An 18983-nucleotide genomic window follows, 5' to 3' on the forward strand; every position below is an offset into this window, starting at 1 on the left:
TTTGATTTAAATACATTATTTGGCAGACAGGGAGCTAGTGTAAAGATCTAAGAAATGGAGTGATATGATCCATTCTCTTGGTATTAATAAGAACTTAGTACGTTTTCTAAATCTTTCTGACATAAGTCCTTTAAGCCTTGATATAGTCTTTAGGTGATTATTTCTTCAATGCACTACTTAAAACGATAAAATGGGTACGACTTAAAATGGAGAGACGAGCAGACCTCTGTCACTGAACAAACTCTCTCTTAATTAAATTACTTTTTTTACTTATATTTTATGTATTTATTTTTCATTGAGTTGTTGACGTGCCGGTCTTATACCATCCACCAGGGGGTAGTGCATCACCCCTACTTCCCACAGCCTTGGGATGAACCACCTTCTGGAAGGGAACGAGATTAGAAGCTTCGTGGGAACTTCTTCATAACATGTAATTCATTGTGTCATTTGTTTCATCATTAACATTTTAATTAATGAAGCATGGTAACTCTTTAGTCAGACTATAGGCTCTGTGCAGGACTGCAGTTCCCTTTTCCAGAAGGTGGCGACCCTGTTGTCTGTAGTGGGTCAGTTTTCCAAAGCTTCATTTGATTGGCTGAATTGCCAAGCAGAATTGAACCGGAAACACACAACACCTTCATTCGAGTTTCCGGTTCAAATCTGCTGCTGAGCCAATCAAATGAAACTTACCCCGAAGCTGGAAATCGGAATGCCACCTTCTGGAATTACGTGTCATGCACAGAGCCTGTATGAAATCATGTGACAACAAACCTGAGAGGGTGTGGCCGACTTCACTGTAGATAGGCGGGGCATATGCATTGGGTGTGGCCTGTGACATCACTGTACTAACTTCAGGTAAATGGTTGCCCATGACAACAGCTTGCTGAAAGACACAGAATAGACCAAAGAGTCCCTGAGATGTTAAAGACAGGGCAGCAGATGAGGGACAACTTCAGATATTTACATACCACAATATATCTAGACAACAATATCTGTTGGTAACAGGGTGGATCTTCTTCCACTCCTGATACCACAGCCTTGAATATGGGATACGTGGGGGCGGGGCATATTTAGCTGTTCAACAGTGTGATGGTCCATCACGGTAACACAGGCAGATTCTACAGGTCCATGTCATGTAGGCCGCGTTTAGACTGCAGTCAAATCCAGTCAAATCCGATCTGATCAGATTTGAAACCACCTCTGAATCTGGCTCAAGTCGGATTTGTAAAAATCGGATTCCTTGAGACCTGTCTCTTTTCAGACTTCATAAAACAAATCCGATTACAATCTGGATATGGCACAGATCTGATTCAGGCTGGATTCAGGCTGGATTTGGCTGCCAGTGTAAAAGGGAGGCCGTAGATTTTGTTTGTGTTCAGGTCTTACCATGATCGGGGTCTGTTGGCAGCAGCTGCAGCAGGTGGCTTTGCAGCCAAAAACGGACACACAGATGGAAATGATGAACACCAGCAGATTGAAGACACACTGCACACCCGACACACCCATCGACAAGCTCTGGAAACAAACGCATCATATAAACAAACAAACATCATGTCAGCATAACCACAATTGTCCGTTGTTTTTTTTTACTTAAGAGCAGGGAGCCATTAAAATACATGATGGCCTACATTTAAGAGTTTTGTGTATGAGGCCCAAAGGCTTTACAAAACAACATCTCATTTGTAGAAAACCAACACAAGTAAACAAACACATCATGCATTGTACACATCTAAACCAGTGGTCTAATCAGGGTCAGGGTGAACCAGGTGAATGGAATGAACTAGCTGGTCAAACAGAGACCTAGCAGCAGTGTGGGTCAATTCAGTGAGTAAATAAAGTCCTACCCTGTATATATAAGGTTCCTCCCACAGCAATATCCCTCCAGCGTCCAGGCCGTAAAGGATGGTGGCAGTACATGACACCATAGCAGCCACAATGTTCATCCCCATAGAACCTTTAATCTGAAACATAGAACAGCAATAGTATAAACAGCTAGTAGCAAATGGAATGACTTGTAAAGAGCAGTAAGGGTGTGGTCGAGGGCGTGGCTTTACTGACCAGGCAGCTGTTCATTGACCTATCAGCAGCCACCGTTAATGACCCTGCAATGATGTACTGGGGGAGAAGAGAAACAACCAATCAGATAATGAAGAATTATGTTTAAAATGAAACATTTATGACTCTTCTTACAAAACATACAGTAGCATCAAAATGAATCATAGCAGTATGGTTATATTATGTGAATACTTACAGGCAATCAAATCCTGTTTAAATAATAGTTACGGTAATTAGTATGTACGTATCAACTTAGATACTAGAGAATATTACAGTATGTTTATTTCATTCAAAGCTCAAATGATTTGAATGAATATAAACACAGTACATTGTACAGTAGGGTTTGGAGGAGGATGCAGATGTTTGCTTACAAATAAAGGTGCCCAGACGAACACTCCAGAGAACACTGTCAAAGTGTTACCAAAGAAACACAACACCACACCAAACAGGAGGAGCAGCACACCCACCATTATCTGCACTGTCTGCAAGGAAACACACACAACAGGTCAACAGGTTAACAGGTCAAAAGACGCAATATTAACATTCTTTCTTTCTTTCTTTCTTTTTCCTTTATTTATTCAGGGAAACCCATTGAGAGCAAGCTCTCTTTTTCAAGGACGCCCTGATAACAAACATTTGAATCACATTACAATGTCACAACTTTGACAATAAAGCAAAAAAGAAAAGCAGAAGCATAAAACAACATTAAAATAATCGCAAAAGGCGTGAATCTGACAATACAGTGAGGACATGGATAACAACACAGAGATTTAAAAATCAGATGCAAGATAAGCAGTGTTACATGAAACAAGTACAGTCACTATGTAGTGTGTCCTCAAGAAGCACTCTGAATGTCTCTATTGAGACCAATCGCACCAGTTTCAGAGAGTCCTGAAGTATGTTCCATTTGTGTGGGGCATAATACATGAATGCAGTTTTTCCTTGTTCACTGCTCTTACGTGGACTGGTATATCTAATGTGTGTTTGTGAACGTGTTGAGTGACCATTAACCTTTGGTTCCAAAAGCAAGGTTAGGTATAAAGTTTACCACACAAGGCCTTATAAATAAATAAAATACAATGTTGCTCTCTACGAACTGCGAGAGATGGCCAACCCACTTTATCATATAAAATACAGTGATGGGTGAGATCATCACCAGTAATAAAACGCAAGGCACTGTGGTAGACTGCATCCAGAGGCTTCAGTGTGGAGAGTGAAGCATGCATATACAGTGTATCCCCATAATCAAATACAGACATACTTACAGATTGAACAATAGTCTTTCTGCTGGTAAAAGAAAAACAGGACCTGTTTCTGTAAAGGAAGCCAATTTGACCTCTTAATTTTTTGATTAGGTTCTCCACATGAACCTTAAATGAGAGTTTGGCATCTAGCCAAATGCCGAGGTATTTATAAGATGTGACCAGCTCAATTTGTTCACCTTTAAGAGTGTAAATACCAGTAAAGGGATTTATATTTGGAGACCTAGTAAATACCATGCATTTTGTTTTGTTGGAGTTTAAAACAAGCTTAAGGTTAATTTGAGCCCATTGAAACCTATTGAAGGCAGTCTGCAAATGTGCAGTGGCCACTTCCAGCGTTGGGGCAATACTGTATAAAATTGTGTCGTCTGCATAATAATGGACATCCCAGTGCGGAGAGGGGAGTGCAATATTATTAACATAAAGAGTGAATAAAAGGGGGCCCAAAATTGAACCCTGAGGGACACCTTTACCAATTGACAAAGAACTGGATTTAAAACCATCAGCAACAGCTTGAGTTCTACCCGTCAGATAAGTTGGAAAACCATCTGACCGAGAGATCATCCAAGCCAATGGAGACTAGCTTTTGTAATAAAATACAATGGTCCACAGTATCAAACGCTTTAGAAAGATCAATAAAAATAGCAGCACAGTGATGGTGATTATCTAGACCAGTTAGTATGTTATTTGTGACAAGCGTTGTAGCTATCACTGTACTATGTCCTGGTCTGAACCCTGACTGTTGAGGTTGGAGTATGTTGTGCATGCTCAGGAATGTACGTAACTGTGAACTGACTAGGGATTCAAGGATCTTGGCTAAACAGCACAATTTTGATTGGCCTATAATTATTTAAATCCAACTGATCACCACCTTTATGAAGTGGAATAACTTGTGCATCTTTCCATACTGCAGGAAGTGAGCCTGAGGTAAGTTATGAATTAAAAATATGGACAAGTGGTGCAGCAATTACATATGCACTAAGATGCAGTAGATACGTGTTAAGGTCTGCACCCTTAGACTTCTTGGTGCATATTTGTGACAGTGCAGTTAAAACCTCTGAGTGTGTTACTGGTCTAAATGAAAAGCATGGCGGGGACAAGTTGAGTAAGTTGTCAGTGACTGAATCCCCGTCCTGATCTGATGGCGCTTGACTGACAGACTGCCTGTCAAATAGATGGCCAGATGATATAAAATGATTGTTAAAAGCATCACAAATACCTAATTTATTTAGAACAACCCCACTTTCAGTGCTAATCTGCGATGGGAGAGAGGAGGCAGGCCTAGCTTTTAGTGATTTTACAATCTTCCAGAAACTAGCCGCATTACCTTGTGTCTTGGTGAAACTAGATAAATAAAAATCAGATGTAGCCTTTCTGACCATACTGATACCTTTATTTCACAGTAATCTAAAAGATAACCAGTCTGCTGGTTCACCAGAACTTCTGGCCTTTGACCAGGCCACATCTCTGTGGCGGAGAGCCTCTTTGAGATCCGCTGAAAACCAGGGACTTGATCTATTTTTTACTCTAAAATTCTTATAGGGGGCATGTTTCTCAGTAACAGAATTAAAAATAGTAAGAAATAGATTAAGAGCTAGGTCAGGGTCTTGAGTTGAAATGACCCTGTCCAAGTCAGAATTAAATAAATCATGTAAAAAAAAACCTGTTCATTAAAAACTTTAAAATTACTTTTAATAATCATCCGCCCCTTGATTTTTATCAGCTTTAGCAACTCTAACACAGACTATGGGGCAATGGTCACTCACACCTTGAGCAAAGACCCCGCTATAAGGGTATTTGGCTGGTCTGTTAGTTAGAGCTAGGTCTATCAACGTCGATCTAGAGGGGTTATTTAGGTTTGGTCTGGTAGTATGCTATTGCTGGATGAGCTGCGAAAGGTTTAAATCTAAACATAGCTGCTTCAGCCGGGAAGAACTATTAGCAAGCCAGTCCAGGTCCAAGTCTCCCAAAATCAGAACCTCTGAAGACACGTATTTTGTCAGCAGCACCCCAAATTCCTCCAGAGCCAAAACTGGCGCTGAAGGAGGACGATAAGTACCAATAACAGTGCAGTGGATATCACCACCCAGACAAATATCTAAAACAATATATTCAAAACGATTAGGGATAGATGACATTTCAAGGACATGTGCAGCTAGTTGTTCCCTGACTAAGATTACAACCCCACCAGCTCTTGATTTCCTGTCTACTCTAAAAAGGTTATAGCCATTTATGGCAATATCAGAGTCCAGTGTAAGCTCAGTCAGCCAAGTCTCTGATAAGACAAACACATCAGGGGAACCCCCATTAATCATAATATTAATAAAATCCAGTTTGAGAGCCATGCTCCGAATACATTTTAAGCCATCACAAGCTTGCAGCTCTTGTGCAGTCTTCAAATCAATACAATTCACATTATTAATGAAAGCAGAGGGAGTTATTTTGGGAGCAGTGTTTATAAAAACAAGGTTACTCACTCTGAACCCCTTAAGGCATTCTACTATTGGGCTGTTGAATTTACTGGGAATGCAAGTTGAATTTGCTCTATTTGAGATAACAGTGGAAATATTATAAACCTTGTTTATTACAAGTCTATCTGAAGGAACTTTGAGAGGGAGTGCTTTACAATCATTGTTGGTAATCAGGAACAAGGCGTGGTACTGTAAACTTATTTTATTATCCAGCAAGTAGGCTGACCCTTTAGTAACAACGCATGTACTGTAAGTGATTCCCAAAAGTATCACCTGATATAATGACTTGCCCAAAATAGGCGTGCTAAATGTCCAAATATATATCTCCTCACAGTTAATACAAATGACTCATTTCAGCTGTTACCCGACTGTTTACATGAAGTCAAAACCTGGATGGACAGGACATATACTTTCTAAACCTCAATAAAAGAAAAACTGAAATTATAGTTTTTGACCATGATAGCTGTCCCAAGTCCAACCACCAACATCCTCAATACCCTCAACTCCAACATCTGCTCATCTATCAAAAATCTTGGTGTTACAACTTCACACTAGACAAAAGCAATTTATTTCAGTTAAGACTCTTAGCCAAGGTAAAAGACTACCTCCCCCCTAAACAACTGGAAATGGCTATCCATGCCTTCATATACTCGAGGCCTGATTATTGCAACTCTCTGTATACAGGTATTGAGCAGTCCGCACTCAAGTGTTTGCAGCTGGTGCAAAATGTGGCTGCCCGTCTCCTTACTGGCATAAAAAAAACTAGACCATATAACTCAGAATACATTTTAAGGTCCAATTATTTGTTTTTAAATCTCTACATGGGCTGGCTCCTCCTTATCTCACTGAACTTGTGGAACCTTATGCCCCAGTCAGGGCTCTGAGGTCTGCTGACAAGTTGTTCCTGGAGGTTCCCAAAAGTAGAAACCAGGGGTGACCGTGCCTTTACTGCTCTGAAACAACCTACCTCTTCCCATTAGACTATTGGGGTTTTTAAATCTCTGCTCAGGACTTATTTTATCTAGCTTTTAATGTTGTTTGAGTCTAGTCTTTTTGTCTCTGCCTGGCGAGAGAGTATGTTTTGCACCCTGTCCGTCCGTCCGTCCGTGTGTCATTCTGTCATTCTGTGTACATCTAATCTAAGGCACTGTTGGCTTGATCGCAGCGAAACTGTGCACACACACAATCACTCACTCACTGCACTGGCTCCCAGTTCATTTTAGAATACATTTTAGGATTCTTGTAATCACACACAGAACCCTCCATGGCCAGGCACCCCCATGTCTATGTGACCTGCTCCAACCTTATGTGCCCAGAAGGTCTCTGAGATCCTCATCTCAAGCCCTGCTGGTTGTTCCTCCCACAAAACTAAAAACTAAAGGTGATCGAGCCTTTGCTAGTTTTGCACCCAGGCTATGGAATGACCTACCCTTCCATCTAAAATCTGTGGCCTCTGAGGGGGTGCAGTACGTTAGTCCGACAGCGCATTCCTCCGACAGCGCAGCGCTCCGACGTTTCCAAAACTAAACCCGAACCAAACCCGCACCCTAACCCTAACCGCACGCGGATGCCACATAGTCGGAGAAAAGGTCTGTCGGATTAACGCATGCCTCCCCTCTGAGGACCTTTTTAAAAAACTTTTAAAGACTCACCTATTCAAACAGGCCTTTACATAGCCTTTTATGATTACCAATCTTTGTGAGTTTGTGCTGTAACATAATCCGTATTGATTTCTTGATTTTTACCAACTGACTGGTAAAATGCTGATTGTTTTAATTTGTCTTTTTATGTTTTTACTGATATGTTCTGCTTTTATTGTTGTGAAGCACTTTGTGACTCTGATGTCTGTGAAAGGCGCTCTACAAATAAAATGTACTTACTTACTCCCTGGATGCCAATTCAGAATCTCTTCCCCACCAAACAGGTGTACAGCATATGCCCCACATTAAACAATCATTCTCCCATTCCTCATTCCCTCCCTCCACCCCTTGCACACTGACAAATAATACACAGAAAAGTGAGTATGGCAGAATATAAACAAATATAAACATCCCAGTACTCCTACAGATTTTGTCCAAAAATCACGCAAATCGGTACACAGCAGCTCCATAGTCATTAAACAAAAAGCGTCTTTCAGATTTTTCATATTTCATCCTAATTTGCAGGAGTGCTCTGTTTTGAACAAAATGGCTCAAATCATGCAGCATGCAATTTCCGTGAAACTTTGCCCGCACATTCCCACTAGGCTGAGGAAGAAATGCAACTTGAAAATGTTCAAATCGGCCTCATGGTGGCGCTATAACAGGCTGATTCGTGTTTTTACCTATAACTGCACCGATATGTGTAAAACTTTGTGGGCGCACTCCCTAGAGGCCAAGGAAAAACATTTTCCCTGCATTTTTCACTTCTGCCTTTTATAGTGCCACCAGGAGGCCGACTTATGTAAAAAAAATAATATATATAATATTAAGCCTTTACATTTTATCCAAATTGGATTTAAAGTGGTTAATTGTGTTTCTGGGTTTTATAACTACTGTACATAACCAATGAAAATATAATTTTTTTCACTTCCTGAAAAGTTATGGTTTTGGACAATATAATACATTCTTCTATGTTTATGCTTATATTGAGTATATTCTAATCTATACTGTTGTTATTCAGTGTAATGTATGAACCTATGTGCAAACATACCTGGCAAAAATACTGACTTATCAATCAGCTGATCACTGTGGTCTAAAGTCTGTCTTTCACTCATAAAAAGAGGTTGATCTGTGTAACAATGATTGTTCTGTGACTACTTCTACGTTATTATTTTACTCTTGGTTTTGCACAGCGACAAAAATGTTATCAACGATCTGTTTAAAAGCTCTAATCGTGAGATTTCATATAAAATAAATCATTTCACAGTGATACTCTGATAAATACTGTAAAGTATATTTACCCCCAGAGCTTGTGGGAATGTCCGTTTGAACTCCAATAGTTTGGTGTCTGGACTGGACCCCAGGACCAACCCAGTCCCACCAGACTGCGTTTGGACTGGAACCAACCCAGTCCCACCAGACTGCGTTTGGACTGGAACGAACCCTGTCCCACCAGACTGCATTTGGACTGGAACCAGAACCAAGCCATTGGGAATGTTCAGTACGTTAGTAGACATACTGCTGGATGCTGGTGTCTAATTGTATATTTATTGTATTGTATTCTGTCTGTTTTGAATTCTATTCTATTCTATTCTGTTCTTGGAAGACAGAAGTGTCTTGATGCTATGAGAACATCAGACTGTGTCGACTTCCCTAAAATCCTCTGCTCTTCTACTTTATTACAGTAACTCTGTTAATGATTCATGTAATGTAGGACATTAACTTATGGGAGTTATAAGGAACTACATTTTTTCCTTTATCAGTTTATGACTTACTGTAGCACTAGCCTGGCTCCAGCCCCATAATCACTAGACACGCTTCATTGAAACACAATGAAAATTCAGGCTGAGTGTCAGGCTAATATACTGTAGCACAACAAATGTTTGTTTTTGCCATAAACCATTCACTGCTTTTTACAACAATAGTGTTTTGATTATTTGGCAGACAGAGAACCAGTGTAAAGATCTAAGAACAGGAGCGAAATAATATGATCCACTTGTCGGTAGCAAGACATGTCCAAGTCCGTGGCACATTTTTTTGGTTATAATGTGTACAGTACATACATGTATCTATCCTAAATATTCATTTTTTAAAATAATTTGTTTGCATGGTGATGACCCCTGCTTTCTTGGTATTACTGCCAGATTCAAATTCTAATAGTGTCACCCCAGTGCCAGCGAAAACTAGTGTTTTTACCTACTTATATTTTCTTTGAACGCTGTCCGCACAGTGATCTCCTCATTACATGCACAGGGGTCACATAAAATATCCGATCGTTGTAATCCGTTCCATAGTTGTGGCAAGTTGAAAATAGCATGTTTTTCAAAAAATACATAGTAAAACACAGGGGCCGAGATACAGAATATTTCCCTAATATTTTAACATGGAAGTGAATGGAGCAGCAAATCTTTTGATCGCGTTATCTCCTGGTTCTGAGTGAATAATGAAAAAAAAAACTAAAAAAAAACTAACGCCTCAATGGCACTGTGGAGTGCCATTGAGGTACCAATTGACTCGAAAACACGTCCATGGCAGTAAAAGAGTTCTTAAGGCCTTGAGCAGCAGCGTTACAGCTGCCCCTCTGTCGTTGGGGCTACACTGGACGGGGTGGAGGTTGTGGTGAAGGAGGACATCAGGGCCAACCACTCCCACATCCTCCACATGGAGACGAGTGAGCAAGAGGAAGGATTTATAGTCCTATACCCCAAGATGAGGGACTTTGTCAGTCCTTTGTGCCATTTGTCATGAGAATTTATAATGATTGATGTAACCAAGGGGCTACAGTAATTTACGTGTTGTGTGACTATGGTAACATCCAATCTGTTACGTTATCTGTGGTTTGTGCTGATGTCATAACTAGGATTACCTTGCTACTCGCATTCTTGTTCTGTTTTGGGCTTAATTGGGCAGGATGATTGTGTGGGGTGTGTAGCTACTTCTATAGACTTTAGTACTTGTTGACGGTGTCTTCTTGTTCTGCACTGGGCGGGACGACTGTGTGTAGAGTATATACGTCTCTGTATAATTTTATTAATGCTTTGTTTGAGGATATCATGTTGTGATGCTGCTCTCCTGTGCTTGCTGTGCTTCTATGCCCTTTATCTGTGTATTTTTGCTGTAGTGCTGTCTATGGCGCCTGGGATCAGTAAAGGTATCCATAATCAACCGCAGTCATTTTTTTTTCAACTTCTTTTTATTTGAGAAAACAGGTGTACAGCATGTGCCCCACATTAAACAAGCTTCATTCCCTCCCTCCACCCCTTGCACACTGACAAATATACGCACATTTAGAAAAGTGAGTATGGCAGAATATAAACAAATACAAACATCCCAGGAGGGCATAATATCCAATAAATGTATTGGAGGTCAGACCTAGTACAGTACAGGTGTAAGAGTCTGACCGCTAAATACACCAGTCGGACATCACACTAAAACAGTAAGCATAAAACACTGTTGATCAGGACAAAAACAGGGTAGAAAAATGTATCAACCACTTTCTTCTGCGCAATGGTAGAGTTGGTTGAATGTTGGAAAACACAGCCTGTAGCCTACTGTTATTTATTTACAAGGTCCTGCAATCTGACAACAAATTATTACATTTGTTACTGTATATTTCATATATAATTATATTATCATATAGTGTAACCCACATTTAAAATGAGGGTGTACAAAATAAATAAATATGAACGGTTAATTTAAATGCAAAAATAAGTCATTAAAATACACAAGTAATTCATAAATGCAAAATTGATAAATAAGGGTTGAATTGAAAATGGTTTGATAATGTTTAGACTTGGAGTTAACAGAAAAACTGTAGCTGAACAAAAAAAAAGAACGTATTCCTTTAAGGCAGGCAGGTGACGTTACTGCCCCTTTAAGCACACACGTGCAGGAGGACTGCAGCCTCAGCCTGTCATCTGAAGACAGCTGAGCTGAGAGTGGAATGAATGATACAGAAGCAGACAGAGCGTCAGAAAGTAACTAAATAGATTAAAGTAAAAGAAAGCCATAGTGATAAAAAAAAAAAACAGTTTGATTACTGTGGGAACCCAGGTGAATGGTGCACCCACTGCACCTGACTTAGTCACATGACCAGGAAGTATAAAAGCCTAGCTCCTCCCAGTAGAGAGCCATTTGTCTCTGCTGTAGGCTGCATGGTTCATGCAGGGAGAACAATTCTGGAGATACGGGTACTTATCACGAAACGGATCAACTTGTAACATCCGTGGCTCGGGGATAAGCACTTTATATTTGAAATCTGAACGTTTATGTACATGTGAGAGTAGGCAATGTAAAAAATCGAACACCACTCTAAACCAGGAGCTCCCGGCTCCACCATGGCTAAGTTTGGTCAAACCTGGGAGCAGCACTTAACCTGTTGTGTTTGTGCCAGTACAGACCAAGTGTTTTGATGAGTTAAAAACAAATGCATTTGTCACTGCACTAAATGTTTGTGTTTGCACTTTTAAATGCAAACGTTTTGTATTATAAGTTGTTTGAGTACAAGAGTGTATTGTGTACATTTCTGATGGTAAAATGTCAAGATGTATTCATGGTAAAAACGAATTGTGTAATCAAAGCAGCTGAGCAGGGCAGCCAGCTGACAGCAATCAGCCATCAATATGGTTCTAGTTGTCCACTGCAGCTCGTGTTAATTGACCCACAGTACCTGAAGCACTTTATTGTTTGATTTGAGCAATTGATAGTGATTTATTTTCTTTATGACCTGTTGTACAGGTCAGGTTGTTTGTCCCTGTTGGAAATACAGTGAAGATTTGTTCTTTGTGATACAAGATGGCGAGCTAGGAGGTCCACAAACACTGAAACTCACTGCTAATTTTGATTTGATTTTTCTATATTAGTTTTTGGACTGAACTGAGTTAAGGCACAACTTAAAACTGAGTCAAAGTGCCATACATATTGGATAAGACACAACTTGAACTGAAAAAAGACAAGAGTCAAAGTGTCATATCTTTTTGATTTAAGACACAAACTGAACTGAAAAAGGACCGAGTTACAGTGTCATATATTTTGTTTGAATACGGAGCATTATTTAATTGAACACTGAATTGAAGTTTTCCTTTCACATCAAGCTGTGATTTAAAGTATAGTGCTACTAAACTGCTACTTACTCTTAACTGTGAAATTTGATTATTGAAACCTGGTTCGGTGAGTCTTTTAGCTGTGGAGGAAAAGGGAAAAAGTTAACTCAAGAGACAGTTGAACCAAAAATGAGTTATACCGGTCTAAAATAGTTGACCTAAAATAGGAAACGAAACTACTTCAACTTAGTTTAAAAAAAGATAAATCTATCTATAAATCTAAGGAAATTAAAAAAGGGAAAGTGGGATACTTACCTTTTAAGGATACCTGCAGGATTTCTCTTTGTTTTATTGGGTTCAACATTCATGGTTATTGTACAGTATGTTTTGTATGTCTTTGTCTAACTATAAGTAATGTTTGCCGTCTTGCAGTAAGTGGTCCCTGGTCTAATATTTTATTGTCCCCACTCATAAGAACCTAGAACTAGTCCAGTGGTTAACCTTGGTGATACGGGTGCTACCATAGCAACCATTGTTTCTTCAAACATGGAGGATTAAGGCGTATTTTAACCACTTAAGCCATATATTTGTTGTACAACAATATCAAACATGACACATCTATAAGTTCACACCACATCGCATTGTGTGAACCATTTCCATCTGCTATTTTTTTTAAATTACAATAATTTTGGATATTTTCTGTCATGTTCAGAAAGGTTTGAATTTTACATGCCCAAAATGTGGACGCCAGGTTGAAAGTGGCTAATAGGCATGTAACGATTCACTCAACTTACGATGCGATTCGAATCATGATTTGAGGTTCACGATACGATTTTTCACAATTTTTTAAACTAAAATTATTTACCAGACAAAATTACTGATGAATGATTTCTCTTACACAAATCCAGCATTTTCTTCTCTTTTATTATTATCTTTTTACAATACTTGTCTTATCCTCTTTTCAATACAGTAGCAAATGACTGAACACTTTTTAGCAATTCTCTTACAAAGATCTGTATTTTCTTTTGCACATGTCAGTGACATCATTGACGAATCCTTGGTATCTTTATAACCAGCTTTGAACATAATGGCGTAAGTCCGTGCTGTTGTGTGCCTAACTTATTACTTGAAGTTAGTGCAGCCTGAATTGAATCATTGTACAAAGAAAGCTTCGTGTCTTTTGGTTCGTTTATTTAATGACCGCTCCTCACAAACACCGGTCTCAATCATAACAACAGGTTACATCATATTGTGTGTCCCTATACATTTCAGTTACCTGTTCCTGGTCATGTGACCTGGCTAACCAATACATGACATCCCCCTTTTCCTTGGAAATAAACTTGTACCTTGAACAACCTCTGTACTGACCCTTAGAACCAAATACAACAAAAATCAAACAATGCATAATATTATTTTTTTTTCAAACAATGCACAATACCCTATTTTTTTTTAACAGTGCAATTCAGCTCAGGTCAGCACAAAGTCACTGAGCCTTTCAGGTGGCTTTGTCACCCTTTGAGGTCTGGCCTTTGGCACCTCTGACATCTGTTGTGGTGTGTGAGTGACATTAGTCTGTGCATGTGTGTCCATGTCAAGTGCACTGTCCTCAGTCCACTGCGTCTCCTCCGGTGTGTCGTGTGCCCCCGTAGGCCTGTTGGTCACATATCTTTTCACATGTGTGGTGTTTCTCTGGTATCTTGCTCCTGTTGGTGATTCAACCACAACCTGATTCCCTGTCTTGCTCACAACTTTGTGTGGTGTTGCGTTGAATGGTGTGGTGAACTTGTCCACCTTGTCCTGCTGTATGAGCACGGTGTCTCCAATGTCCACCTTCGAGTACTGAGCTCCCCGTCGTTCATCCGCATATAGCTTTGCTTTTCCTTTTTGCTCTGCATCTCTATCACGTACTTCCAGTGATGCTGTGTATGATCCACAGAGATCTGGCAACTTTCCCCTCATCTTCCGGTTAAAGAGTAGCTCAGCAGGGCTCTTTCCAGTAGTAGCATGTTCTATGCTCCGGTACACAGTCACATACTTTCTCAGTTCACGTTTCCAGTCCAGTCCTTCTGCTTGAGCAATCCTTATTCTTTTCATCAGTGATGAATTCTGACGTTCAACTTCTCCATTTGCTTGAGCCCATTTCGGAGTTGTCTTCACGTGTGTGATTCCATTTGTTTCACAGTACTCCTTGAATAATTCAGACTTGAACTGGGGTCCTTGGTCCGATCTGCAGGAAACCGGAAGCCCATGTCTGCTAAAAATGGACTCCAGACTGTCAATGACCTTCTCTGCAGTTGTGGAAGTCATAATGTCATACTCATAGTAGCGACTGTAGTAATCTACCACCACAAGTATGGAGTGATTAGTTGGCAGTGGTCCTAGCAGATCTATGGCAACATCTTGCCAGGGACCATCTGGTAGGCTTGTAGATCTCAACGGTTCTGGTGGGTCAGGTCTGGCTACAATTTGACATCCATGACATGCCTTACAGTATTTCTCGGCTGCCTTCTCCATGCCAGGCCACCAAACCTTGGTTCTGAGATGCTGTTTGGTTCCCACTATTCCCAAATGTCCTTCATGAGCTAGTGTGAGTGCTCGTGCTTGCAGCCTCTGTGGTAGCACTATGCGTGTTCCTCGTAGCACTATGTATCCTATTACACACAACTCATTAACAATCGGTGCATATGGTTTACAATTATCAAAACATCCACTTGTTATTGCATTGCGTACCTCAATTAATTCTGGGTCAGTAGCAGAGGCTTCTTCTATCTCTCGTGTAGTAAGTGCTTTGGGTGTAGCACTCACTGCTACAAATCTAACATACTCTTCTGAGTCATGTCTGTGTACCTCCCTTTTTGCTGTGCTCCCCAGCAGCCGTGACAATGGGTCTGCTATGTTTTGTTTCCCAGGTACATATACAACTCTGAAATCATAGGGCTGTAATCTGAGAACCCATCTCTCTATGCGTGCACATGGTTTGGATCGAGGACCATATATGACCTCTAATGGCTTATGGTCAGTGACTAAATCAAACCTCCTACCATACACATAAGGATGCAGTCTCTCACAAGCCCATACTAGAGCTAAAGCTTCACGCTCTGTCTGAGAGTACCTACGCTCACAGTCTGTCAAGCTGCGACTCACATAGCACACAGGTACCATCTCCCCCTGCTGTTTTTGCACTAGCACTGCCCCTACAGTGTACACCTACAGGACTGGCATCCGCTATCACCTTGGTTGGTGCTTCCTTGTCAAAGTAGGCTAGTGTAACAGTTTTGGCTAGCTCATCCTTTAAAATTTGAAATGCTTTTTTCTGTTCTGGCCCAAACTCAAATGGCACATCTTTTCTGGTCAGGCGTCGTAACGGCTCTGATAGTGTTGCAAAACCTGAAATAAATCTGGAACCGAATCCTACGAGACCCAAAAAACTTCTGACCTCTGAGGCATTCTCGGGTTCTCTGGCCTCTACTATAGCTCTAACCCTCTCCTCTGTTGGTCCTATGCCTTTCTGTGACAAAAGTATCCCCATGAAAATCAACCTGTCCATGTTGAATTGACACTTTTCTGGGTTTAGTGTTAACCCACAATCTGAGAGCCTCTTCATTACAGCATGTAAACTCCTGTCTTGTGTTTCCTGGTCTCGTGCGTGCACTATCACATCATCTGAGATGTTCTCAACACCTTCAATGCCAGTTAATGCATTAGCTATCTCCTGCTGGTATTGCTCACTGGCTGATGAGACACCAAAAATCAACCTTTTGTACCTGTACACTCCATTATGCACTGCAAAAGTGGTTATTTCTCTTGACTCTGGGGTCAGTTCCAACTGATGGTAGCCCCATTTAAGGTCTAGCTTGCTAAATATAGCTGAGCCATTCATGCCTTGCAAAATTTCATCCACAGTAGGAATAGGGTACCGTTCCCTTACAATTGCTTCATTGGCCCTTCTCATATCTAGACACATCCTGATATCTTTGTCAGGTTTTGGAATTATCACCACTGGGTTTACCCAAGGGGTGGGGCCTTCGACACTTTCTATGTCTAGATCAATTAATTCCTTTATTTTATTCTCTACAGCCTCCCTGAGATTGTATGGTATGCGTCTAAGTGGCTGTGCCACAGGCTTGACCTGTGGGTCTATGTACAGGCTAACCTGTTTGGTGTTTAATTTTCCTACACCCTTAAACACATCTGGATATTGCTGCCTGAGTGTGTCTTTGATGTCTGTAATCACAGAGACATTTTCACCTATTTTCAACACTCCTAATTTCGTGGCTGTCTTTTTCCCCAGTAGTGGTTCACCATTACCCTTAATTACAATGAATTCTGCCTGTTCAGACCTGTTACCAATGGTGATTTCACATTCAAATATTCCCTTAATTGGTAGTGGTTCACTGGATGAGTATCGGTACAAATTCCTCTGCTCTTTTGGCACATAAGAATAACATTTTATCTTTTCTGCCTTCAGTTTTTCCCATACATTTGCTCCCATCACATTGCTCTTAGCACCTGAGTCAACCAACATTTCTACATTTACTCCCCCCACACAAAATGTAAGTTTGTCTGACATGTCATCCTCTTTCACATTAAATGCAAACTCTTTGTCATGTTCTACCTCCACAGTGTTGACATTTTGCTTATTTGATCCTCTTGTGCGGCACATCTTGGAGTAATGATCCTTCCCATTGCATTTGTGACATGTCTGTCCTCGTGCGGGGCATTTAGGATCCTTTGCCATGTGATCAGCATATCCACACCTGAAACATTTCCTCTCCGATGTGGCGCCTTCTTCTCTTTCCGGTGGTTTCCCTCTCGATGCTGAGTATTTCCCTCCTTTTTGCATGACGCGATGCACAGTCTCAGTGTCCCCCCTGTCTTCAGTCAGAGACATGGCTGCCATCTGTTCCTCAATTCTCTCACATTGTGAGGATAATTCCAATGTGCGGGCAAGTGTCAACGTATGCCCTTCCTCCAGTAATTTCCTGCGCACATACAGTATAGTGATGTACACTTATTCAGGATAGCGTCCCTTATCTGATTGTCATTGTCGGCTTGAAAAGCACAGTCCCTCGCAGTCCGTCTCAGGCGTGTAGCAAACTGTTGCACAGTCTCACCTGGTTCTTGGCATAATTTATGAAACGTCTGGCGGGCAAACGCTGCGTTGACTTGGGGCACAAAGTACTTGTTCAGCGCTGTGACTGCCTCTGCGTAGTCCTTCGCCTCCCCGGTGTCCGGTAGAGTTGAAAATACATCCTGGACGTCTGGTCCTGCCAGGTGTAACAGTAAAGCTCTTCTCCTCTGCTTCACCACAGCCGTGGCATCAGCATCAACTATTAGTCCTTTTCCATCAGCAAATAATTCAAACGAAGTGAGCCATCGTGCCCATCTTGGTCCGAGTGTTGCTGGATCCGTGTAGCATGCAAACGGTTGAATTCCCGACTTTTCCATGTTGCTCGTTTAACTCCTTTTAACGTTCAACGTAGTCTTCAAACATTCACAATAATCCTCGTCGCCATTGTTGTGTGCCTAACTTATTACTTGAAGTTAGTGCAGCCTGAATTGAATCATTGTACAAAGAAAGCTTCGTGTCTTTTGGTTCGTTTATTTAATGACCACTCCTCACAAACACCGGTCTCAATCATAACAACAGGTTACATCATATTGTGTGTCCCTATACATTTCAGTTACCTGTTCCTGGTCATGTGACCTGGCTAACCAATACATGACACGTGCTACTTCCGGGTTGCATAATAGTGACATCACTGTAGAATCCTTGGTATTATGATCCTAGCCTTTCAACGTGTCGATGTTTACCGGGGCCGTCACTCCACGCTTTATTTTGATTTTCTCACACTCGCACTAATGAAACACTAAACAGGATTATTATTTCATGTCAAGTAGTGCAAGTACAAATATCAGAAGATGTAAACCAGGTGAAGTAGTGCGTCACTCTGCAAGTTTAACTAAAGTTTTCCACCTGTCCAATTGTTTCTTCTGGATATTTTTCACATTGCGATAGATTTTTTATTAAAACGATTTAAATCGTCACCCGTTTGAATCGATTTAAATCGATTTACGATAAATCGCTACATGCCTAGTAGCTAAGCATTCATTGAAAGGTCTCTATATTTCCCGCCTCGAGGACCAACAAACACATTTATGGCTGTTGAGGTTCTGTCTACTGGCTCTGTGTCTCAGAGGTGGGTGGTGAACAGTATTTATGGCTGTGGAGGTTCTGTCTACTGGCTCTGTGTCTCAGAGGTGGGTGGTGGACAGTATTTATGGCTGTGGAGGTCCAGGGGGTCAGGACCTTTTTGTCGTTGCCAGGAAAGCGGTAGAATGACACTTTAGTCGTTATTTCAGTCTATGTGAGGGACACAGCACTGCGCATATTGGGAAAATACACACTTGGACCCGGAAGTTATTCTAGCGGGGCGCAACGTCACGTCTTAACAACCGAATGGGATCTGTAGCCATGGTCATGGTCCCAAGTCAGGTATGGACTAGTACAGT

At 41.0% G+C, this 18983-nt stretch overlaps 1 protein-coding gene across 2 annotated transcripts in view; it reads right to left on the bottom strand.

Annotated features, from left to right (window-relative positions):
* Positions 1-319: 319 nt before the first annotated feature.
* LOC311042207 (membrane-spanning 4-domains subfamily A member 12-like) overlaps positions 320-18983 on the bottom strand; it is an 81496-nt gene continuing 62832 nt past the window's right edge. Inside the window, exons 4-7 of one of the 2 annotated variants that reach the window (XM_084052795.1) lie at positions 1845-1961; positions 1387-1515; positions 772-883; positions 320-382 (exon numbers count right to left, since the gene is read on the bottom strand). In XM_084052795.1, the coding sequence (XP_083908921.1) occupies positions 351-382; positions 772-883; positions 1387-1515; positions 1845-1961 (390 nt within the window). In that variant the 3' untranslated portion in view covers positions 320-350. The remainder of the gene's footprint in view (positions 383-771; positions 884-1386; positions 1516-1844; positions 1962-18983) is intronic. The other variant, XM_084052794.1, reaches the window with a different exon arrangement.

The sequence above is a fragment of the Gymnoscopelus microlampas genome (genome assembly GCF_963454915.1).
Source record: "Gymnoscopelus microlampas genome assembly, chromosome: 3".
NCBI lineage: Eukaryota > Metazoa > Chordata > Actinopteri > Myctophiformes > Myctophidae > Gymnoscopelus > Gymnoscopelus microlampas.